This window comes from Artibeus jamaicensis, unplaced genomic scaffold, assembly GCF_021234435.1.
Source record: "Artibeus jamaicensis isolate MK-2021 breed Jamaican fruit bat unplaced genomic scaffold, CSHL_Jam_final scaffold_537, whole genome shotgun sequence".
Taxonomy (NCBI): Eukaryota; Metazoa; Chordata; class Mammalia; order Chiroptera; family Phyllostomidae; genus Artibeus; species Artibeus jamaicensis.
Window position 1 is genome coordinate 27,684,147 of NW_026522047.1, and position 25,239 is coordinate 27,709,385.

The following is a 25,239-nucleotide window of genomic DNA, read 5'->3' on the forward strand; positions in this document are numbered from 1 at the left end:
GACGCCTCTCTACAGCACTGATCATTTAGGTCTTCATACCACTATTTATGGTATGTACCTTCAAACTATCTAAATGCAGGCAAGTACCTAAATCACATTTACACCTTCACGGACCCCCTACGCGTGGTAATCACCAGTCACCTTGCTAAATCCAGCAATTTCCATGTGGATTTTCATAGGCACAACCTATCTTAATTCCCTTCTGAGTTCCTGGACTGCAGAAAGAAGAGGTTGCAGGCTACTGATGTAACAGCATTGAAAGCCAAAAATGTACATTTTCAATAAACTTTAGATCTAAAAGCATGCCAAGTGGGTACTAGAATTATTGGGGGAATCACCTTGTAAATTATACAAATTTCTAACCACTATGCTATGCACATAAAACTAATGTAAAATAATACTGAAAGTCAACTGTAATTTAAAAATTTAAAAAAATAAAAATCAACTGAAAGCAGAAGGCAGAAAATATCTTGATACCACCCCCATTCATAACCCAATTCATGACTGTTTAAGAATTTGAGTTTTACAGAGAAAGTATGTCACAATCCTTGAGTTCATAAATTCTTGAAGGTCACAATGGTGTCACCATAAGAAGAGATTCACTCCACTCTCCTAACATACAAGAGCCACACCTGGAAGGGAGCCAATTAGAACACAGTGCACACTCATTCCAAATTAACAGCAAACGTAGCTTATATACAACACAACCACCCAGATATTTCCCAGTGTCTTTCCAAACCAGGAGATATTTTGCGCTTGTTTTTATTTATTCTTTCCAGGAAACTTCTAACTTGTGAACTTTCATGCTAACCTGAAGCTCATCAAAAAGCTTCAACTCCCCTATCCCCTTGACACCAGGCGAGTACAGCGTCCTGCGGTCCCATCAAGCTGCCTGCGAGGGTACCCTTCTCAGTGAGAGACCTGCAGCTCACCTCCGGGGAATGATGCCGTTTTCCAAACTTGTGGTCTGACTCCGAAGCCAGCGGCGCTGGTAACTGCTGGAAGAGGACGCAGAGGAGCTTGGCGATGGGAAAGGTGTGATCAAAAGGCTGCTTAGAGAGGCTGTGGGGAGGAAAAGGTAAAAATCGGAAGTTGAGGTAATGAGTCCTGAGTAGCTACATAAAAAACATGCATGCCAAGTAACCTAAATTTTGAGGTTCTACCAGTCATATCCAGCAGGGGGAGACATAACTTCTCTGTTACTGAGACTTGAGTACAGCAAAGAAAACAAATAGAAACAGGGATTACATACCTAGCAAGTGCACCAGGCCCCATATTACAAATGCAAAGTAATTATTACTCATTCAGTCAGAGGGTAGAGAGCGGATTTCTCATTAAATAGCCCACATAACACAATCATTTATATTACTACCCTGGAAACCAACTCCATGCACAATGTTTACTCACAGCCTCTGTCTCCTCTTGACCAGCCCTCACTCGCTATTTTGAGGTGAAAGCTACACAGATAAGTGGCTGCTCCACATAATATCCCTTCCCTGCTCCCTATCTCCAAACACAACATTTATTCATCTGTCTCCCCTATCCCCAGCCTCTAGTCTTAGTCTTAAATGTATTCTGCTTGCGTTATCTATTTACCTACGAGCCTCTCTCTGCTTCCAGAACATCAGCTGCCTGTACGGGGCTTGCACTCCCAGCTTGCATTCTGAGTGAGCTGCCCTGAGGCCCAGACTCCCATCCCAGGCAGGTAGGGCCTGGTCCCTCTAGGGGAGGCAAAGGGTTTCTTTCAAAGTCACAGCTGCTTGAGAGATGTCTAATGATTTGGAAGAATGGAAGGAGGAGACAGGCTTTCTCCTTTTACTTCCTTAGGGCTAAGGAATTAGACACCCAAGTTTCAGTCCAGTGGGAAAGGAAATGGGCTGTTAGAAATCGCTGGTCAACATTTTCAGAAGAAAATCACAGGACAAAGGAAAGTGACTTCAGTAAACACAGGGCAATATGCTCCCAGATATCACTTGATAAGGCAGTTTCTCCAAATGACTATTACATTTCTACTTATGCTTTTACAGGCAGATGGAAATAACCTGACTCTCTGACCTCAGTTCTTAAATACTGCAAGAGTTACTGGGCTATTAGCCAATAATCAATAAGCTAACGCTGAGTGCCTACCATGTTGGGTGTTGTGCTAGGCATCAGGGACACACCAGTGGACAATACACACACATCGGCCTGCATGACGCTTCGAGTCTAGAATAGCGGTGAACTTCCCAGGCTACAAAACATAGATATTTGCATAACGACTTCAGGTTCTTTCCACAGCAGAGGCCTATGGGATGCTTTGCACCCCTGTACCCAGGACAGTGCCCTGAATACAACAGACAATGAATAAATGTTTGCTGAGTATGCAGCACTTCTACACAAAGTGCTACACAGCTGTGGCTAGCCTGGGACGGTGGCCTCTGTTCTGATCTGGTTTCAGCCTTGATTTAAGCCTTCCCTAAATCTCCAGAGTCAAATCCACATGTCTAATAGCAGTGAGCTGGTAATTTTACTGAGGATTTTTAAAGGAGATAGAAGAAAGCTTTTCCTCAAAGCCACACAAAATTACTCAATAAAAATCCCTATTAGACGTCTCTGCCCCACCCTGCCCCCAGACCTCAGAGCCCCCTATAAGATCCAAAGATCTTTGCTCCCTACCCCCAAATCCTCAGTGTCCCCCATCTCTGCCCATGTCCTGCTGAGCAAATCAGCTTCTTTTGGCAGGTGGAGGCACAGCTGAAGGGCAGTACTTATAAACACTTTTCCCCATCATAGAAGCAAGGTGGTGATGCCACCCCTGAGGTCGGCCAGTTTATTCTGGAAATTGGTATGAATTCAGTTTAGTAAATTGGGTAAGAGCTCAGGCTTCTGGTTCAGACCCCAGCTCTGCCGCTCACCAGCTGTGACACTTGGATAGGTCACTGAACCTGTCAGCTTCCTCATCTGTACAGAGGGGACAGAAGTACCACATCTCAGTTATGAACTGTTTAGTGCATCAAAATGAATATCGAAAAAGAAGAAAACTGTAATACAGTGTGAATATTAATTGATAAAACTTTGTCATCTATATAGGTATTTGTTTCTAGATCATGATAGGAAATGCATTCGCATGTGTTGCAGATAAAAGTCTGAAAAACACTGCTTGATTTCCTGAGATTCCTGTGAGGATTAAAGTAATCATATAAAATGCTTAGCCCAGTGCCCGACACAGTGACTATTAGCTATTCACACTCTCATAGTTCTTGGAAAAGCTGGACTAATTAAGACATTTCTGGGTACTAAATGGTTAATGCTAATTAGCTAATTACGAAAAGAAACTAGGACTTGTATAATAGAGACGTGAAAAGGCAAAAAGTTAAAAGAGAAGAGGCTATGCCTGCTCTCATCATTAAAAAATGCTGAGTAAGAATTTTTATGGCATACAAATGAAATATTAAGCTAAAGTGCTGGCTTGGAGCTGGCCAGCATTTCCTCATCAAAAATATCTTAGTATTGCCCTGGCTGGTGTAGCTCAGTGGACTGAGCGCGGGCCTGTGAAGCAAAGGGCTGCTGGTCCCATTCCCAGTCGGGCACATGCCTGGGTTGCAGGCCAGGTCCCCAGTGGGGGACACACGAGAGACAACCACACACTGATGTTTCTCCTTCTCTTTCTCCCTCATTTCCCTTCTCGCTAAAAATAAATAAATAAATAAATAAATAAATAAATAAATAAAATCTTTAAAAAATCTTAATATTATTTAATAAGACCTTTATGGAAAATGATGCAGTTACATCTTTCGAATGCAAAAATCAGGCCTAACTCTGGCCCACAACCCACTGCCATTTTTCACGAGAGGAGGTGGGTTCGGCTATCTGCTCAGCCGACGTGAGTGCATTTAACGCTGGCAGGGCTCTCGGTCCGAGAGGCCATGCGGTGTGCTGGGACGCTGGAGCCCTGCCGTCCACCCCGTGCACCTGAGGAGCCTGTTCGACACAGCTGCCTGGGTTCTGCCCAGCTGCTGCGAGCACAACCTGCGCCGTGGGGCCCGGCACCCAGTGGGCCCTGGGGAGTTTCTGCACGGGAGCTGCAGCCCGGCTATGTTCCCAATCAGCTGGGTGAGCTGGTAAAGAACATCCCCAATTATGTGAGACTTTTCACTTATTCACAGGCTCATTTTCAGCTTTGAAAGTGCTATGTCTAACACTCCTTAATATTTTTAGTATCACTTTTCTTTTTAGAATTTTTTATGAGTAAACAAATGTTGATACATGTACAGATTGCAGAGACTTTTGCAGTTGTGTGCACTAATCAGAAAATGACAAGTAGCCAAACCCCCATCACCGATGACTGCTCACATTCGGCCCCTGGCTAACCTCCACACACTCCACCGTGTGCGTTCCACTCCACCCTCCTGCCCGAGCAGGGCTCCGCCACTTGCACCCATTTGCTCCCAAACAAGGAATGGGCCGTTCTGGTGGGTGACGCCGGCAACGGGGGAGGCTGTGCACAGGCAGAAGGAGGCCTGTATGGGAAATCTCTGTACCTTTCCATGAAGTTTTGCTGTGAACCTAAAACTACTCTAAAATATAAGGTCTATTTTTATTTATTTATTTATTTATTTTTAAATATTTATTTATTTATTTATCTTTAGAGGAGAAGGAGAGAGGGAGAGAAACATCAATGTATGGTTGCCTCTAATGCGTCCCCTGCTGGGAGCTGGCCTGCAGGGAACTTGCTTGCAACCCAGGCATGTGCCCTGACTGGGAATTGAACTGCAATCCTCTGGTTCGCAGGCCAGTGCTCAATCCACTGAGCTATACCAGCCAGGGCTTATAAAGTCTATTTTTAAAAATTAAGGTGTTTTGAAATTATCGTGGCAAGTCTAGAAAGGAAAGGCTGAAGTGAAAGAGTGTACAAATCTGTGAAATTGAAGAAAATAAATGCCCGTTCCAGGAGAGGACCAAAGGGCTGCCTGGAAATAAGAGCAGTCTAAAGAGATGAGGAAATTTAGTTCTGCCCAAGCTACAGCACAGATTGCCACATTCACGCATCCTTAAAACAAGGCAAGAGCCCAGCTAAAGAGCTGACAGTAAAGATACAAGACATGTTTGGGTTTGGACCGCTCATCACGTACACAGACAGTGAGAAGCAGCAGCAGCGAAAGGTGCCAGCGCCCACTGACCCTCGTCCCCCACACCGAAAAGAACGCCACTGACACAAAAGGGGTCAGATGCCGGCAACACAAGTTGTGGGAGCCCCTGTTGCTGGGAGGAGCCATCCTGGACCCCAGCCGGGCAGCTTTACATTCTGCCGCTCTAGTATGATAGGGGCTGGGCAGAAAGCTCCGAATCTCATCAGAAGCCTGGAGGCAATGAGAGATGAGAAACCGCCTCCTGTCAACTGCCCAGGAGAGAGAGAGAAGTGAGGGAGGAGATGGGGGAAGAAGGTACAGAAAATAAGTAGCATAGACAGTAGATAGAAAATAGATGGGGGGGGGCAAGAATAGCATGGGAAATATAGAACCTAAAGGACTTGAGACACATGGACATAAACTAAAGGGGGGTAATGGTGGGGATGGGGGGGCAGGGTGGAGGGGAATGAAGGGGGGAATAGAACAACTGTAACAGCATAATCAATTTAAAAAATAAATAAATAAATAAATAAATAAAATACTAAAAAATAAAAATAAATAAAAATAAAAATAAAAAAAGAAGTGAGTGGCAGATGACCTCCTAGCAGCTCCTCAGAGATTCCCCATTCTCTCGTGTCCCCTGAGGAGCACAGGCTATACCACCAAGACTCAGATAAGGGGCAGGTCAAGCCTTTGCCGTGTGCAAGCTCAGTGGGGCACCATGGACTTCTCCCTGCACAGACAGCAATCGGGAGCTCTCGACTCCTGCAGCTCTGCAAAGCACTGTATCAGCTAAGTCAGTAAGGGTTCAGGTACAGATGGGATGTCACTCTGTATTATTCAATGGGCCGCCCAGCTCTTGATGTTTGACTGCTGATAGCTTTTAAGCTTTACCACCACCTTCTTCCTTTTTCCCTGTCCCATATCTGGGCAAGCAGATGAACAAGTCTGGGTGCTCCTTCCTTCGGAGCCAGTGGGACGTTCGCACCACATGCAGGGCCCCTCACCCTGGGCCTCCCCCTAGCTGTCATAAGCCACCCCCCAAACAGTTTCCATTTCTCCCAAGTCATTTTCTGACCAGCTTGAGAAGCCCACGAGCTCTCGCCAGAAAGCCTCATTCTGTGGGTAACGAATCCCCTCATATCGTCCTGGTGTGCACGTGCTGACACCAGCCTTGACACCCAGACCACACTCTGGGTGTGGGGTGCACCCTGTCCCGTGCACAGTGGCCCAAACACAGCCTATTTAACCACCGTGGTGGCCTGCATTCTTACCAGGGACGTCCACTGTAAAACGCTTCAATACAAATGTTTGAAAGTACATGTTAGAAGTTTCACTCACATTGATCTTCAGTTTATTTTACTGCTTTTAAGAACAGGAAGTGAAGTTGCACAGAGCATGGGGACATTATTTTTCTTGTCGATGACATGGACATTTTGATGAGAAAGAGAATCTAAGTGTAAATTAAGGTGACATATTAACAAGGCTCAGTGACTCTGGTCTCAGTCCTGGCCCTCTGAACCTACTCCACTCCTGCGCCCAAGATTTCCAAAGCTTAATCCTCCTCCGATCCATCTCTTTTGGACCCAGCTCCCTATTTCAAAATTACACCTGACTACTCCTGGCTGGAGAACGCACAGACACTTCTAATAAAAAAGTATCTTAATATCCACCCCCTCAGATGCCCCCCTGCTTTCCCTAAACTGGTCGATGCCACCACCCTCTGCTTCCTTCCCCAAGTTAGAAACTGGAGAGTCAGTCGCCCCGGGCTGCTGGTCCCTCCCTCCCCCATCGCCCGCATCCCGTCCAACACGAGCCCTGCCCGTGTCACCTCCTGTACAGCTGGAATTCATCCTTCTCTCCGAAGACTTCACTTGGAAATTTTCTAATGGCAACCACTAAAAGAACCTCTTAAAAATAATTTATATTTTTGAATTATATATGTACAGAGAACACATTGAAAATATCCAAAAGAGGATTCAATGACAATGTGTTTCCCCTCCACACCTGCTCCATATGAACAAGCTTGTATCCTTTCCAGAGGTGTACTGGGATCGCACTTCTTTATGTGCAGTAAGAGAGATCCTGTATGTGCCTTTTTAGGAAACACAAATGATACACCCTAAGAGAACTTTCCTATTTCGAGGCACGCTAAACTGGCTCAGTCCTTTTAATTGCCACGTGGTATTCCTTTACTGGGAAGCACGTCTTCTAACCAGTCCTCAGTGATGAACATTCAGGTTGCCTGCCATCTTTTAGCAAGCAGCAATATTTCCTCTTGTCTCCCAGTTCTACTTCTCATCTTCCACAACGACACTAGAAAAATGGTTCTCAAATTTGTTACGAGTAAAAGTCTATGAATATTACATTCTAAAAATTCAGGGAGTAGGGCAAAGATTTTTGAGTAACTGCTAATATTATGATGTAAAAATTATTATGAGCTTATTTTTTTGTGTATTCATTTACTAAAGACATATCTTTAAAAAACAGTCTTTATAAGTAGCTACGGCAGTGAGTGAGTTGGATGCTCTTGTCACTGCTCTGTCCCCATTCCATGCCTGTCACTCACTATGCAAAGAGGCGCTGGAGTATTTATTACAAGGAGTAAAATGCAATAAGAATAGATCAGAATTAAGATTTTCTTTCCTCTGTTATTACAAAAAGCTACTAGATAACCCAGGCGGGGAAAAAAGTTGTATATTTTTCTAAGATACTACTCCAAAATGGGCTGAAAAGGAAAAAAAAAATGGACTACTTTTCCAAATGTTATGCTAAAGCAGATAATCATTTTATACCAGTGATATGCACATACACACACAGTGACAAGCGCCCCATAAGTTTGGAAACATTACGTTGAAATAAAGTTAATGTGGAACAACTCTATTGTCCATCTCCCTCAGCCACTTCACCACAGCTAAATGAAAAAGGATAACTGTTAATCTATTTCAGCAATAACGATACTGGTCCAGTTTTCCCTGGAGCAGAGTTTGTGAAGCACCGCATGGATCTAAAATATACAGGCCATGAGGCCAGCACCCCTCAGCTGCTCTGCTAACACTATCAAACCCAAACTCCTTAGCGCGGCACTGGCACCTTCGAAATGGCCTTCCACAGCCGGCCTGACCTTCAGACATGCCCTGACTCTCCCGCACGCTCACAGGGCATGCTCAAGAATCCGCACCCTTGCACAAACTATTTTCAGAAATGCTCTTTTCCTAAGCTCCCTTGTAGTCCTTTGCTACCTACAAGCTGTCACTCAAATACCATGTTTCCCATGAGGCCATTGTCCGACTTCCCAGACGAAGGCACGTATTTTTTGTTCCCACAGTGGTTATGAGGTAGTACTTATCACATGGCATTGTATTTTATTTTAAAGAAAACAAGTTTATTTGGAAAAACTGCTGTTTAACTCTTGGTTTACATGTAACTCTTCCTGAGGGCAAATGTTGTATTTTTACTCTTCTTCAAAAACCTCCCCAATACTGGTAGAACCTAACAACATGGGCGGGGGTGCGTAGAAAATTGTTATTCAACAAACAAATGTGACCTGATGGTTGGCTAGGCAGAAATTGGTGCTACCCTTCCAACTCCCTCCCTTAATTTCAACTGTATCGAATTGGTCTTACAGGGGAAACCACAAAAATAATTTAGTTCTCTAACAACAGAGTAAACTTGTGTAAGAATTTAACACCACATGGTTCTTTGTATTCCCAGAGAATATTGTACATAGAACAAGTTGCATAATAACTAAAGGTGAAGATAAATGTGAAGTAAGTTCTTCCATCCATTCTCTCCTTTGCAAGTTGCCTGCAGACGGAGATATCTACAGAAGGAACTGATAAGCCAGGACCAAGAACTTCTGGTTTCTTCCCAATGGAGAATTGCAAAAATCTCCTTTAAAATTCCTTTTTTTACCCTGGGCCCTTTCTCAGAGTCCTGGGCACCTGGGCCCTTTAAATCATAAATAAGCAATGATTTAAAAAACAAACAACAAAAAATATTTTCTAAAGCTATTTCTTTACTAGACTATTGAGAAAAAAATTTTTCAGCCACAAATTGTTCTTCAAAACTGACTTGTGTAGTCAGAATTTCTGGCAGCGTGCAGGAAGCCAGGTGCAAGATAAGCTGGTGTCAGCTGTGATTTCAGAGATTCCTCTGGGCTGGGACAAGTCACTGCAAAAATTCCCCTGCCTGCAAAGGTGCTGACCCGGGTAACTTCAGAGATGAGTGGACACGTGAGACTAAAGGTAAAAGGAATTGCCTGTGAGCGCTGTACCCTAGTCACTAAAGTCGTTTCCTTCAGGGGTACGAGTCAGCAACTCTGACACTGCTGCGTATGCCTACGGAAGTGAACCAATCAAATGGATGGCAAATGGTGGGAACCAGGTTTCCTGCGGTTGGAGTGGGAGTTCACAAGTAAGCAAGGGAAGAAAGTTAATGGGTTATTAACAATGGAGATATCAGTACCAACTCATTTTAAGTTTATATAGATGTAGATGTTACACATAGCAATTTTATACACGTGTCTACACACACACAAACTCCTATTTTTTGCTTGTCAGATGAGAGGGCCTATAAGAAATGACACCCCAGAAAGCATTAAGTACATCTAGTGTCTGAATCTCAGACCCTAATACCATTGTCCGGTGAAAGGACAGGGCTCCAATGAGAAATGGCTGGTTCTAGCACTGGAGTAGAAGACACACAAAACAAGTCTGGAGCATCTGGTAGTGCCAGAAAGCAAGGAAGTGCTCAAAATACACACTCACACACAATGACAAGGGTCACACACTCACGCACACACTGATGTGGGTCACACACACACTCACTGATGGAGTCACAAAGGCACTAGTGGGGGTCACACACACAGACACATGTTGATGGAGTACATTAAAGTAACACAGGAGCTTCATGGCTTCAATAGCCAAATATGAAACAATTTGAGCAACTAAATAAAGTAGAATTGAATTAAAACCCAAAGTATACAATAACATATCTATGAGTCCATATTGATATGATTGACTGAATGAATGAATTAATGAATAGATAAGGGAATAGATAAATCTCCCATGCAGAAAAGTTCCAGATAGTTCCAAAGTAGACCAAGTAGACCCAAATGACTCAACTGTTTATTTAACCATAAATGAAATGCTATGTACTTCACATTACGTGACACACACAGACCAGAGGGAATCAGTAACAAATTACATTCAATAACTTGGGAATAAAGTTGTGCCCGAGCACAGTACAGGACCCCTGACTGGTGAAGGGGGCGTGTCATCACTGGTGAAACCAGCAGGGTGTCCCTTCCTAGGCTGCGTGTCCAATGTACGTTCATCAGGCAAAGCCGCACACAGCTCCAAGTCCTCAAATTCCAGATCAGTTCCCTACCTTTTACAGAAAAACTCTATCTCAGATCGGAACCACAATCAAAATCAAGAGCGGAACTGTGTCCTAAAGCAGAAATCAAGAGATCTTAAAAGCAGCATTAGAAAAGGTCAAGGCTTAAGGTAAGGAGAATTGGGGTACCTGAGATAAAATCACAAACACACGACACGAGGACAGGGCACAGGGTGACCGAGTCAGCTGGTGAGCCCCCCTTAGTCCCAAGTAAATGTGCTTCCACACACACTTTCCCTCCTCCGATTTCATAATCAACGGTCAGCAAGCAAACTCCCAGTACGACTGGCTCTAAGAAGCCTTCCTCTACAAAGAAATGTCTCAAAATACGTTAGTCTCATAGTAGTCTGAGTAACAGAAAAAACTGGCCCACGTTGTACAATTACCACTAGATGCTGAGCATCGAAGTTCTAGATCTTCAGACACGCGAGGCTTTAGAATATGGAGGGGGGAAAAAAAGAAGACGAGGCCTGTCTTCTATTTTCCCACTACCTGACCGTTATGGACAGCTCACTGTTAGTAGCACCAGTAAACGGAGGTACAAATACCTGATCGAGCAATGCCACTGTCCCTGTCTTCGTTCTGTCCTCTGCTGGGCATGTCCACTGGGGTGCTGTGTGCTAAGATAGAGGCAAAAGGAAACCATGTTATCAGGCTCTTCAAAGAAAAAGTGGTTTTAATCTCAGTACGGTAAGTTTCACATTTCAAAGTAGATTACTGCTATTGATGATTGGCATAAATTTATGCAGAGATTAATTAGAAGTCGAAATTAAACACACGAAAAGGTGACAGTGAGAGTAAGAGGAGAACAAAGCCCAGCAGCCGCCGGCCTTCACACTGCACCACCTACACCCATTCGAGTGACCGCGCCTCCGAAACCTGGATAACCAACTGCTGACGTAGCTGGCACAGGAACGAGCACTCTCAGGCAGATACTTTTAGCCACTGTCCTCATATTTGGTAAACTTAAATAGCACTGTAGTTTTAAAAGTCTTTACAATCAATTTCAGTAGTAACTATAGGCAACTCAGGGAAGAGAAATACTTGAAAACCAATTTATAAATTTAAAAAGTGTTTCTCTGTTTACAACACACTCTCTTGGAAGACAGAAAACACTTATATTCATTTTCAAATATTTCTTCCTCTGCTTCTTTTCCACATACACCCAATACACAGTATTATCGCAAAGTTACTTAGGAAAACTCATGTCCTGGCACAAATGTTAGAAAAACACTGCAGAATCAGAGACTTCGAGGAATGCTTCAGATCGGCTGAAACTGTCTACTTATTGAGCTAGAGCACAGACGACACGTGGCTCCAGTGAACTCTCAGCCCAGGGCCCTGCCTGAGGAATATTCTCGCCAGCTATTTCCTGAAGCATTGTTGACTTTCACAACTTTAAAGAGCGCGGATAAGCATGCACTCCTCACTCTAAGTAGGTGGGAGGGTGTCAGTTTTATTAGGGTGTCAGTTAACTGTGGTGCTTCGGCATATTTCAGGCTACAAGAAAGAACAGAATACCTTTTGCCATAAACATAACCTTTAATGCTAGAAATGAAGGTCCCCACACTTGTTAATCATGCCAGACTACGACAGCCACCCAGCAGCCTTATTTAGTTAGTTAGCAAGATCAGTTAAATCTTAGGCTTTACCTACCCACAGAGACTGAGATGATTATACCTGTAAAGAACCTAGAAACTGCATTTAAACTACTTAAATGCGAGAGGAAGAGAGACAATGAGGGAGAGAGGCAGAGAGGGACAGAGATGTCTTCCATGCTCTTATTAGAGTGACTTCTGAAGAAACTGTGCAGGTACGGATGGATGCAGGTGAATAAATGGATAAAACATACCATGGCAAAGGGAAAAGATTCATAGTAGCAGAAGAAGCCTACAAAAATCAGAAAATGTAATCCTCTTAGAAACACTAAGGGCTCATTTCAGACCAAAATCAGCTTACCCTGGGGTTTATCAAAGGTATTTACAACAGAGGTTCATTGGTGAAATTTTCAAAACACCATGAACTTGGCTCCATTTGAAACTAGTATCTCAAGAGCCCCTTGGATTTCTAGAGAGGGAGCAAACAGGATTTTTTTGCTAAGAACCTGCACGGGACGTATTACTATGTGTGCGGGTCACACTGTACTCAGCATTCCACACAAACCTGCAAAGAAAGAAGCACTGCGGGTGAGCCGGAGAGGTCCTCCTTCCGCCACCCCCTGCAGCAGCTTGCTGCTGCACGCCTGCAGCAGACCTGGGGGCAGAGACACACAGAGAAGGGCAAACAAAGTACGCACAAAAAAATAAATACAGATTAAAGATAATGCAAACAAAACAAAACAGCACAACAAACTCAAATAAAGCAAAACACACACCCACGACAGTGGTATTCAGAAAGAAATGAACCCATTCATGCGGCTGGCTTTTACCTAAATTACTTCCAGTACGGCAAGGACCCAAATTATTCTGATTTGTGTTCAGTTTTCCCAAGTTGGGATCTTGGTTGATGTATTCAAAGCTGTCCTGCAAGCTAAATCCAGGCAGGTGGAGGGAGAGAGAGGAGAAAAATGTCAAGAGATGAATAAAGCTATTTTCTAACAGACCCTCAAATACAGACAACCTAATCAGTTGCTCAGACTTTTAAAATAAATGAATAAAGTCTCACATCTACCAAAGAAAATTACACTTTAGGGGAGTTCGTTAAAGGAAAAGAAAAGACAAGCATTTTGGAGGTAGTCCAACCTATAAAACTTAACAATGCATTCCTAACAGTTTCACATTACATAATGAGACAAACTCTATAAATTCTGATCAGTGACTAACACCTAGGATATTGCTATTCATTTCTAAATTTTGCTTTAGTGACTGACACCTAAGCTGTTACTATTCGTTTCAAAGGCAATTTTACATAAACCTTCAAAATGAAATTAAGTTGAACTCTCAGTTAATATCAATGAGCAATGCAGAGACTTTTTAAAGGAGGGTCCAACAGAAATTGATGTGGTTCCTACAGGAGCCTGAGTTCACACCTGAAAATTCAGCGTTACTAACACACACAATGTGAGGGAAGCAGATTTTGATAACTTACTATATTTATAAGAAGTAAAATAAAAATCAAGATTTTAAAAATAATGCAGAACAATGAGGTCAAAATGATTTTCAGTGAAATCTGAGTTCAGTATTCTACTACAGGGAGTTAGTGCAACACATATTTGGGAAAAAGACTCTCACAAGAAATGCACATCACTTCCTGTACTGGCTTTGTGCCAGCCCCGTGTTAAGTGCTCAAATTAGTTCAGTTTGTTACATTGTTGAAGAGTGGGCAGACTTCCTCAAATGGTACCCAAATCTGCAAAGAAATACATCTCTAATATCTCAGGATAGCGGCCTTCATTCAACTCATAAGAATGCCCCTTTAATTTGTAACTAACCTTCCTTTCAAACTTACCAAAGAATAACAAATGCTTTATTTTTTTTAAGTACAGAAAATAATTTTTGCTTCCAAAGTTCAAAATATATGAGCAAGTGTACCAGAATGAGAATTCAGGTAGATATTTCAGTATTTTTAGCTTACACAGAAATAAAAGTAGAGGAAGAAAAAAAACCTCAGGAGTGAAAATCAAAACAGTGCCCGATCCAAGGACCAGCCAGTCACAGAGGCTGCACTGGCAGCTGCCTGGGTGGCAAGCGCAGACACCCAGTCCTGCCAAACGGGTCCCCAGCAGCCTGGAAAAACTGGGTGCTTCACTCCTTAAACAAATAAACAGACACACTAACAAACATGTCTTCCAGTTTTTAAAGGATAAAATAACATTGGGAAATACCATAAACTCCTGAACGTGGCCCCTCCCTTCCCCCTTCACTGTCCATTTTCTAAGGAATAGAAGCTTGGAGATGACAGTAAACACGCGGTAAGAGAGGGACCCAATATGCAGAAATGCTCACTTGTCTTAAGGCCACTGGAGTCAAAGACCTTTTATATGCACTAAGTATAGGAAAATAGCCGCTTTTAAGATCCCTGCGTTAATGTGGACTCATCCAGCTTCTCATTTATGGCCCTTGGAGAATTACTCTATCCAGAAAATAGCCAGTTAAAAAAATGGGGTGGGGTGGGGAGAGGTGGTATGCAAAATCTCACACTTACTTATTTGTACTCCCACAGAAGCTGCCCATTCTAGCAGAGAAAACTTTGCTAATCATCAGCTGTGGCGGGGAGCTGGGGGGAAAGAAAGAAGAAAGGCATTTTTGAACTAATGAGTCAATATCACTTTCCACTTCTCACGACCAATAGAACAAGCGGCCCCAACTCACCGTATATAGTGTATCTTCAAGGTGGAGCCCTGGTAACTCATTGCAACGGAGCCGAACATCATCTCCCCCAGCATGTTGACATCCGAGGCTGGTCTCGTGTACTGCCCCACACAAAGGAAACCGAAATCAAAGCTAGCACGTGGCACGTGGTGTGCAATGTAACAGAATGATGTTTATTAATCTCTGGGTCCCTCTTCAGTTTAGTGGATAATTATTTCTCAAAGATGCAATTGGCCATTTTACATTTCTTAATGGTGATGGGCCTATTTTTCCTCAAATTATTACTAATGTTCATGATTTCTTCTTTATACACAATATCATCATGAGGATCCCAAGGTTTTATCTGTTTATTTTTAGTTTTGTTATGAGAAACAAATGTTTTTTTTTTAGTTGTATTCTAGGAAGAGGGGACAGTACTGTCAAATCTTAGGGACAGTATGAAACAATACATGTTTTTTTAAAGATTTTTATTTATTTATCTTTAGAGGGGAAGGGAAGGAGAGAGGGAGAGAAACATCAATGTATGGTTGCCTTTCGTGTGTCCCCTGCCGGGAACTGGCCTGCAACCCAGGCATGTGCCCTGACTGGGAATCGAACCTCGACTGCCTGGTTCGCAGGCCCGCACTCAATCCACTGAGCTACACCAGCCAGGGCCAAGAAACACATGTTTTTATTATCTGCATTGATAAACTCTAAATAGAAAAATTAAGTTATGAAGGAAGCAGGGTCACTCTCCCCTTGGTACTAAGAACACACCCTGAAAAGAAACACGGCTCAGGATCATTCCATCAAATGATAAAGTGTTGGACAAAAGTGTTAATTGGTACAGGGAGGGTTTGTAAGGGTCTGAAAAATAACAAGAGAGTTTTATACCTCTGGAGTTTTACAAAACAGCTCTTTAAATATTTGGCCCCTTAGCTTCTGACCAGTTTTTCTAGGCCCTTCTGTCATCCCAAGGGGCAGACCGCACCGGTCCCCCTCTGCCCACTCTCATCTGCTCCTTAACCTTCTGCAGCCTCCTCTAGGCAACTGCTCCAGCCATGACCCGGCCTCCCTGTCGATTCCAGCGGACACTTTCCAGTTTGCTTTCTTAAGTGTCTGTCACAGTAGCTGATGCTCTTAATAACTCTGCTTCTAGACCTTCTTCCCCAGACCATCCCCGGAACAGGACTGTTCCTCAGAGGGGCCTCCTACTCAACGTCTGCATTCTCCACCACTCTTACACTTTGATTATTCTTTACATAGGAAAGCCGCACTCCCCCCAGATCTTTGGCTCTAGACACAAACTTCTTGAATTCTAGAATCCTACATCCAATGCATTCACTCACATGCCATATTTGAATATTATGAACATACTATGATGTGTGAATGAATGCACTGGATACAGGACTCTAAGCACCTATAAATGCTGGTGACACACTGACGAACAGAACAGATGTAACCCAGCTTGACCAAAACAAAACAACCATCTCTCTGTGACCCAGCCCACCGGGCAGCTTCCCTGCTAGTGGGCTTTCGACCCAAGCAAACACATGGGAATCAACCTTAACACTGTCTTCTCAGTCTGTTTTTTTCAAACTCCAAATGCACACATGCATACATACATACATACATACCCACAGGTCCACACAAACACATACACATACCTACCTGTCCACGTCTGCAGAGGAGGAAAGAGAAACATAAATCTATTGGCCTTGTTTAACTCAGCTCCTCCCTGGTTACAGCTCACACTAACCTCTTCCTGCTACATGCGGACAGAAACCTCCTGGTTTCACATGCTTTATTAATAACTTCCACCCACGACTTTCATTTTATAATCCGCTTTTTCTTGGGCTACAAGGTCCACATGCTAACTGTGATTCTCAACTACCTAGATGGTCCACTCTACGCTTTTAACCACTGCTGAGAGTCAGGAGCACTACGAAATAAAGGGCAAGTGCATGGCACAAAGTCTATAAATAAAGTTCTATAGACCTGTGTCTGCTGGTAATTTCCCTGGCTTTGCCTATCCAACAGCATGACAGGCTAAATTCTACACAGATCCAAAAAGAAAAACATTGATGTATCTTCCATCAAGTAACAGCCTTCTGCTGTTTCAGTATTTATAAAACTTTTTTCCCTAAATCTAGTTAGCCGGTATATTTCTCAGTAACGCTAATCCTTACCCTCTACTGCCGTACACACAGAGGGTAAAAAATGCTCCCAGACCTCTGTCTTTCACACTCAAATTAGGTCTTGCCCTTTCTTTCTTCTCCTACACAAGGCTTTCTTCCATCACTGGCAAGTGCTATTTTCTTTGAAGGCCCATGAACATTCCCAGAATACTCAGCATTCTTATAACAAAGCTGGAAAACACACATTTATTAATCTGCTTCTGGCAACAAAGGAGGCAAAACCAAAGTTTACCTCATTTGCAGTATTTCTCTTCATTCAGTATGTATTGTGCTGGGTCACTTTTGCTCAACTACAGTTTTGTCAAGACATAAAACAGCCACTGTGTGAGATCAGCACTGACTGAAACAGCTAAGGGAGCAGGTTATGTAACCCTGACCCTCCCATCCCGGGAATGGAATCCTCCACAGGCACTGTTCCCTGGGGGGAAATTACAGTAAATGACTTCAGCCTGCTGGTATATTCCACACGGAAGAGACGTGGTTACCTGGTACTTGGGAAGCTGCTCCTTAGCATGTTGGGAAGATCCCCCAGAAGAACTGTGGAAGGAGATGCTGCTGCTGCCGCCGCTGCTGCCACTGATGCTGCTGCTTCCTTGACAGCACTTGGCTGACATTTTAACAGGCACATCCTCGGTCTTCTGGGTTAGGAGAGACAGGCAAGGCAAAGCACTGCTAAATATGTCAGGCCTCCTCAACACATTCCTCATCGGGAATTCCTTTGGTAAACTATTCTCTTATGTTGTACCTGAGATTTTTTTCTTCAACTGAGGACAAAAATGTGGTTCCCGTGAGTCTATAACATTTGGGAGGGGAAATGCTGGAGAAGGGGTCTGGACAGAGGTGGTGGGTTATATGTTAAGACTTTATTCTCCTTAAATAATGTAACTATTACTTCTGGTCAAGATGGATGCATACAAAAACATGCTTCGCCTCCTCATTCAACCACAAAAAGAATTACAAATAAACCTCAAAACAAGTAACACCCAGACTGTCGGAAAAGAGAACTGTATAGAAGGCTGACAACAAAGGACTTAAAGAAGCCACATTCCCACATCATCCAAAAGGGGAGGAGGGGCAGAGTCGCTGACACAAGTGGAGAGGGAGACAAGGAGGCGCAGAGAGGCGGCAGCAGAATCGGCATGGGCGGCCACACACTCACGTGTGGTAGACAGAATGCAGGGGGGGGTACCTTGGGAGCCGGTAATCCCAGCCCCAAGCCAGACCACAGAGCCTAGGGTTCCAGTGCTGGGAAGATAAACCCCTATAACTCTGGCTGTAAAAACCAGTAGGGGTTGAGGCAGCAGAAGAAAACGGCCAGATTTTCAGTAAATTCCACTTAAAGGGCCTGCATGGTCTTAAAAGGTACCAAACCCACTCACTCTGGATTTAAAACCAGGGTAACAGCTGGAAGGGTGCTAGTCACATCTGAGGAGTGGGTGAAGTGACTGGAAATGAGGCAAGTGCGGGGCAAATCTCCAGAAGCCAAGCAGCAGCACAGTCCCCTCTCTAATCCCTTCCCCCACACAGAACCACAAAGCAGTGAAGCATGTTGCCCCACCCTGGTGAGTAGCTAAGGATCTGCCCACACAATTTACAGGTGCCTTTTCAACAGGCCATGCTACTAAGACAGGAAGTCAGAGCAGCTCTACGTAATACATAGAAACAAACATAAGGAGGCTGCCAAATTGAGGAGACAAAGAAATAGGGCCCACATGAAAGAACAGAACAAAACCCTAGAAAGAATGAAATGAAATGGAGAAAGCCAACCTATCAGACGCAGAGTTCAGAACCCCGGCCATCAGGATGCTCAGAGAACACACTGAGTGCTGCAACAAAGTAAAAGAAGAAATGAAGGTTACACTAAGTGAAATGAAGAAAAATCTACAAGAAACCAACGGTGAAGAGAAGGAAGCTGGGATTCAAATAAACAATTTGAGCCCTGGCTGGTGTAGCTTGGTGGACTGAGCGCAGGCCTGAGAACCAAAGGGTCACCAGTTTGATTCCCAGTCAGGGGACATGCCTGGGTTATAGGCCAGATCCCCAGTATGGGGTGCATGAGAGGCAACCACACACTGATGTTTCTCTCCTTCTTTAAAAAAAAGAAGAAGAAAAGGTAGAAAACCAACAATCTGAAACATAAGGAAGAAATAAACTTTCAACCAGAACAAAAAGAAGAAACATGAATTTAAAAAGAGGAAGAGAGTTTAAGAAGAGTCTGGATGTCTCCAAAAGGGCAAACATCCAAATCAATAGGAATGCCACAAGGAGAAGAGGAAGAGCAAAAAGTTGGAAACTTATTTGAAAAAAATAATGAAGGAAAACTTCCCTAATTTAGCAAAGGAAATAGACATACAAGTTCAGGAAGCGCAGAGTGCCCTACAAGTTGGACCCAAAGAGGGCCACACCAAGATGCATCATAATTAAAATGCCAAAGGTTAAATATAAAGAAAGAATCTTAAAAGCAGCAAGAGAAAAGCAGAGAGTTACCTACAAAGGAATATCCATAAGACTTTTGGCTGACTTCTCAAAAGAAACTTTGCAGACAAGAAGGGACTGGCAAGAAGTATTCAAGTGATGAAAAACAATGACCTACAACCTGGATTACTCTATCCAGCAAAACTATCACTTAGAAGGGTAGGGCAGATAAAGTGCTTCCCAGACAAGATAAGGCTAAAGGAGTTTATCTCCTCCAAGTGTTATTACATGAAACGAAGGGACTTATTTAAGAAAAAGAAGATCAAAACTATCAACATTAAACTGGCAAAAAACTCACAACTATCAATAACTGAATCTAAAAAAAGCAATAAAGCAAACAACCAGAAAAGGGATAGAATCATACACATGGAGATCATTTGGGGGGTTATCAGCTGGGAGAGGAAGGGAGAGAATAGAGGAAAAAGTGCAGGGATTAAGAAGCATAAATGGTAGCTACAAAACAGACAGGGGGGTGTTAAGAATAGTATAAGAAATAGAGAAGCCAAAGAATTTATATGCACAACCCATGGACATGAACTAAGGGGGGACTGGGGAGAGAAAGGGGGTACTGGGCACAGTGGGGCAAAGGTGGAATAAATAAATGAATGAATAATGCAACTATTATTTATTTTCAAATTCATATTTTAAAATCACTAATAAGCTCCTATTTTTTTGTTTTTAGAGGATTTTGAGTATTAAAGATACTCATAATTTATAAAACTGGTGAGAAATGCATTGCTTTAAATCCAATTTTTTACCAAATGAAGCTAAGAAAGCCAAGAATATAAATTTGGAAAGACTGGGTTTGTGTTTTTAATGACACACCTCTTTCAGAACTCCCTGAGAAGTAATCGGAAAAAAATCATGAGGTTGAGTGTGTGAAAGATGAAGCCAAAACTCTGAAACAGGAGCTACTGCAAATTACACAGCATGTGATGGAGATCTGGCCTTTAAAGGTTAGGGGCAATAGAAGGTTATCAGCTATACATTCCCTAAACAAGAGTTCACTGCTAATTTTATGACATAAAGGTATAAAGACACACTTTTATTAAATTTTCCCTTCTTCCTATTCCAAAATATCACTCCCTACAAAGGCATCCTGTGCTCAATATAAGTTGTTGCTATTCCAAGTCTTATTTGCTTTTTTCCTGTGTGCAGCATTTGCTTGTAAACCCATGAATGCAACTGCAGCTCATCTAATCTCCAATGTGACAGTCACACTGGTGGTCTAATGCAAATGCCTGCGGTCATGTGCCCAACACAAACTCATGACGTTCTGTGCTTGCCAAGGGGGTGGAGGGTTGAAAATGGAAGAGAATGTAAGGAACACACGCACTGTCCCGGCCCACAGCAGTCACTCCAGCAGTGACAGCACTCAAAGTTGTACTTGGTTATTCCCGAGCATCTGGCACTCCCTCAACACCCTCTTCAGATCTAGCTGTTACTTAATACCACTTAAGCCACAAACACAGCCCCTCAGAGGACTTAAAGGGACACGAGGCCCACACCTGCCTCCGACTGCTAGACCCCCTGCTGGGGCACAACGTTCTGAGAGTCTATAATTGGCGACAGCACCTGGTACAGTGGGTCCGGCACCCGCTGAATCTTTCTGTAGCCACAGGCACATTACAAACCTCCCTGGACCTAATAGTGTTTTTGATTAAATGAGTGTTTCCAAGAAAGTTTATGTTCCAGACTCCAGAGTCACCACTGCTCTGATGTCCTGAAGATTCCAGCTGCTTTTTGAAAAAAAAAGCATGAATTTTCCCCCTCACCTGTTATGACCATCAGGAGCCCTCAACTAAACCATCTGCCCTGAGTCTTCAGGGAAAACAGGAAGTGATGTGGGAAATCAAGGGGGAGCCACATCCCACATACCAGACCCAGGGCCTAGTGCTGGCTCCCCTCGGCTTTGATACAAATCTAGCTCTAAAGCCTACAGGTGAATCACCTGAGAGACTTCAAGCCCTCCCCCGCCCCCCACCCAACCTACCTGACAAGCCCAACAACTCCTGTAATGATTAGCCACCTGGCAGACTTCCACTGTCGTGCACTACAGAACCCACCCAGCCGAACTACCTTTAACCAAACACTTCCTTCCTGCAGAAAGGATTCATATCAAAAGCAGGAAATCAGCCCCTTGGCCCTGATGAGATAAAAAAATGTAATATAAACTACTCATTTACTTAGCTACACAATCTATAAACTGCCAGAATTAGGCCTATATAGGTAGCAGGTCATTAAACATGAAAAGAATGAATACAAATTGATTTATTTCATTTGCAAACAGCTGAATAACTACTGAAATGAGAATGAAAGATCTAAAGGTGACAACTTACAAGTACCCTGGACTGACACCCAGAAGACTCAGGGAGGACCAGACTCTGAGCCTCACCTGGATGCATCACTTTACCTTCCCCATTCCGGCTCCAAGGGATCAGAGCTGCTCTGTCCTCGCTGTACCCACCCCCAGATTCCCCCATGCCCTGCCCCTCAACACCACTGCCACCACCTCCCTGACTGCCACTTAAAACAAGGACTAGACATGTCCTCAGGCAGACAGGTTTGAGATGCACTCCCTTTTGAATGAAGATGGCAATGCGTGTTAGCATACTGAAGCCCTATCCTGAGGACAGCCACCTAATTTTGTTGACCCACTGTGCTGTAACACCATCTATGAGAAATACTAGACAGAATGACCTATTAATTTCCCTTCAGGCTAACACTCTATGAATTTTAGGGTTCTCAGATTTCCCATTACACTGCACATATTTGGTACTGAAACCCTGCTAGACTGCAACTCGCCATCAAATTCGCCTCTAGTAATATTTACGGCATACTACTCAGCTTCTGTCACGATTACTTGCTAACAGTTTCACCTGTGTATTAATAAAAATACACATGCAGCTGGGGGGATTGGTTTAGGAACCTTTTCTTATGTTTCTTCTGAATTAGCAATGGCAGTGTATGATACAGCCCAAAGAGACAATTATGATTAATAAATGACTGATCAGACAGGTGGTTAAAAGCACAAGCAAAAAAGAAGAAAGCAAATCTGCACTGCATACCTGAGTTGACACCTCTTCAATCTTGTGAACAGCTTTAGAATCAAACAAGACTTGTCTGCCTCGCCTTTCACAGTCCTGGTAAACTATCAGGCGAATCTCGTTCAGATCAAACTCCGAACATGACCAACTGGGGATTAAAAAGGGAGAAAGAGGTTATCGTCTCTGCAATGCTTGGAATAATCATGAAGAGAAAAGTCGCCAACCAATGTGCCTGTGTGCACGTCAGAAGGCCACACGCGTGCAGAGACCGTCAGCCCTTCAGACCCCAGCACACAGCCTGACCGTGGACCCCAGTGGGCCATACGAACACGGCCACTGTCCATGACACAGGTGGGGAAGACTGCTTTAAGTAACGAACTACTAGTGATTCTCTTTCCAAAGCATTTTGGGCAAAGTTCATGGCCAGAAATCCTAAGGACATGGGGAGAAAACTACATTTGGACATCTGGGTTCTGGGAATGGCACACCTCTGGTTTGGGGGTGGTTCAAGCTTTTGTGTCACTGGGCTGGGAACCAGGTGGAGCAAGTCGGTAGGGCCTTCTCTCTTCCGCTCGCACCCACCCATGTTCACGTCAAATTGGGAAGAAGTACATACCCCAAAATTTAGTACTTTTCTCTATCATGGCTGGCTCTGATATGGAAGTTTTGAAAGCCAAGTGTATCACTCCATAGCATCTGAATTACTAAAACAATCAAAAGTAAAGGAAGCATGGCTTATTCCTAAGCAAACCAAAAGCCACTGGGATAAAACTGCTCTAAATATAGGCTTGTTCTTGAATAAAAAATGAAATTGGAATGTGAGAATTATAGAAAGGGTACATGCACAGCTTTGGGCATATTCAGTTATTAGTCTGTTAATCCATCCAACACATATTTGAGTGCCTCCTATGTTCCAGGCACTGAATCGATGCTAGAGATTCGGCAGTTAATTAACTAAACAGACCTGGTCCCTGCCGACATGGAGTAAGTGCATGGGTTAGTGGGGAACACGAGGCTAATAATCATATGTGTGTGTGTGTGTGTGTGTGTGTGTGTGTGTGTAGTATAACTACAGACTGCAGACGTAAAGGTTGTGACGAGTCTCATGTTTTCAGATTTAAGAGGCCGGGGAGAGGGGTAGGAAAGTCCCTAAATGACTTAAGGAAGTAACATTTACTGACTGATCCATAGATCTGAGAAGGGGGAGAGGGAGGCGGGGTGGGGAGGAACACTGATCTGTTGTTCCACTCAGTTACGCATTCACTGGATGATTCTTGTATGTGCCCTGACTCAGAATGGAACTGACACGGGATCCGACTCACACTGGTGAATGGATGCTCTAACCAACTGAGCTACCCAGCCAGGGGCTTAAGGAAGTGACATTTAAACACGAACTTGAAGAAGGGTTAAAGAGATACAGGGTGAGAATGAAGAACACAATGGGAAGAGCGAGGAGGTAGTGACGCATTTGAGAAAGAAAAGAAAAACAGCGAGAAGGAGAAACAGGGCCTGAGAGGTAGACTGGGAAGGCAGGCAGGAGCCAGGATCCTGCCCCAGGGGCAGTGAGAAGCCAAGGGAAACAAAAGTTGATAAATTCAGGTCTACATTTTTTAAAAATTCAATCTGACTGCTCTAAGGGAAGCAGGTGGGGCAGATTAAAACTGGGAGCAGGACGGCCAAATAGAGTTTACTATGCGTTCAGGCCCTTCACAGGGAAGGCTACGGTGTCAGCAATGGAGGTGCAGAAAAGGGGGCACACACCGGAGAGAGGTTAAGGGGCAGAACTGGTAAGATCTGGTGGTGGACTGGACCGGGCCTGAAGCAAAAAGGCGCTGACTGCCTGGAGACTGCGGGCAGAGGGTTAGTCGTCCTGAAGGGACAGAGGAGGGGCAGTTAGGGAGACAGCAGCGAAGCAAACTGTGAAGCTCGCAGACAGCGCAACGAGTGAAGTCAGATGAGTCTGGATTCCAATCCGAATTCTCGGAGCACCCAGTCCCTCACGGGCACAGTGGGAGTACTTCTGCCCACCTCACAGAGCTGCCGTAGGAAGCAAATGAGATGTGGAAAGTGCTTCACACACAGGCCGAGGCACCGAAAGTGCTCCAAAATTATCATAATTATTTACGAGAATTTGTAACATTGCTGTTTTTTAACACTGATTCAGTGTCTAGGACACAATCACAAACTGGGCATTATCGGTCCTATCCTTTTGACAGGCAATGGTAGTTAACACTGAACATGTTCTTTTAGGGTGGCCGACTTGTTTTCTTCGATCCCAGCACCAAAAAACAAAGTTCTGGCTGTACCTTCTTTTCACTCCCTAAGCTACCACGCTCTAAGCTGCCATACTGAGCACCCCTTCCTCCTAATTTTCATAACATGGCGGCAGAACTCGTTTTTCTGCTCCTCTCAGTCTAGAGGTAGACCACGGTCCAGTCTGGCGATCAGCTACAACCATATGCCCTTCAGCTGGGCTGTGCCAGCCAATCCCCACACTTGGTTGCTCTGCTGATTAACGGTAATCCTGGAGTTGCTGGTGCCTATTTTTTGCCAGTTTGAGGTAAGAGCCTTCCTGAAAATAGAGTCAAAGTGGAGGAAGGCAGGAGTGAGCAATGGGACCAGACAGATTCCTGTTGGCAGTCGAAGCCAGCTATTCCTGAGGAAATACCATTCCTGGAGTTAGTTTTCTGGCATGTAAAACTGGAAAGTCCTGATGACTGTA

General features: G+C 43.8%; 1 protein-coding gene across 8 annotated transcripts in view; it reads right to left on the bottom strand.

Moving 5' to 3' along the window:
* Positions 1 to 25,239, bottom strand: part of FNIP2 (folliculin interacting protein 2) — a 121,044-nt gene that overhangs the window by 40,579 nt on the left and 55,226 nt on the right. For 4 of the 8 annotated variants that reach the window (XR_008390339.1, XM_053658732.1, XM_053658731.1 and 1 more), the window contains exons 2-9: positions 22,539 to 22,665; positions 17,481 to 17,633; positions 14,819 to 14,919; positions 14,652 to 14,723; positions 12,937 to 13,037; positions 12,672 to 12,761; positions 11,057 to 11,128; positions 933 to 1,062 (exon numbers count right to left, since the gene is read on the bottom strand). Coding sequence is in view for 7 of the 8 variants with exons in the window: in XM_053658732.1 (XP_053514707.1) it covers positions 933 to 1,062; positions 11,057 to 11,128; positions 12,672 to 12,761; positions 12,937 to 13,037; positions 14,652 to 14,723; positions 14,819 to 14,919; positions 17,481 to 17,633; positions 22,539 to 22,665 (846 nt within the window). In the remaining variant the exon portion in view is untranslated. Of the gene's footprint in view, positions 1 to 932; positions 1,063 to 11,056; positions 11,129 to 12,612; positions 12,638 to 12,671; positions 12,762 to 12,936; positions 13,038 to 14,651; positions 14,724 to 14,818; positions 14,920 to 17,480; positions 17,634 to 22,538; positions 22,666 to 25,239 lie in introns of those variants that run through there. The other 4 variants (XM_053658733.1, XM_037125722.2, XM_053658730.1 and 1 more) reach the window with 3 other exon arrangements.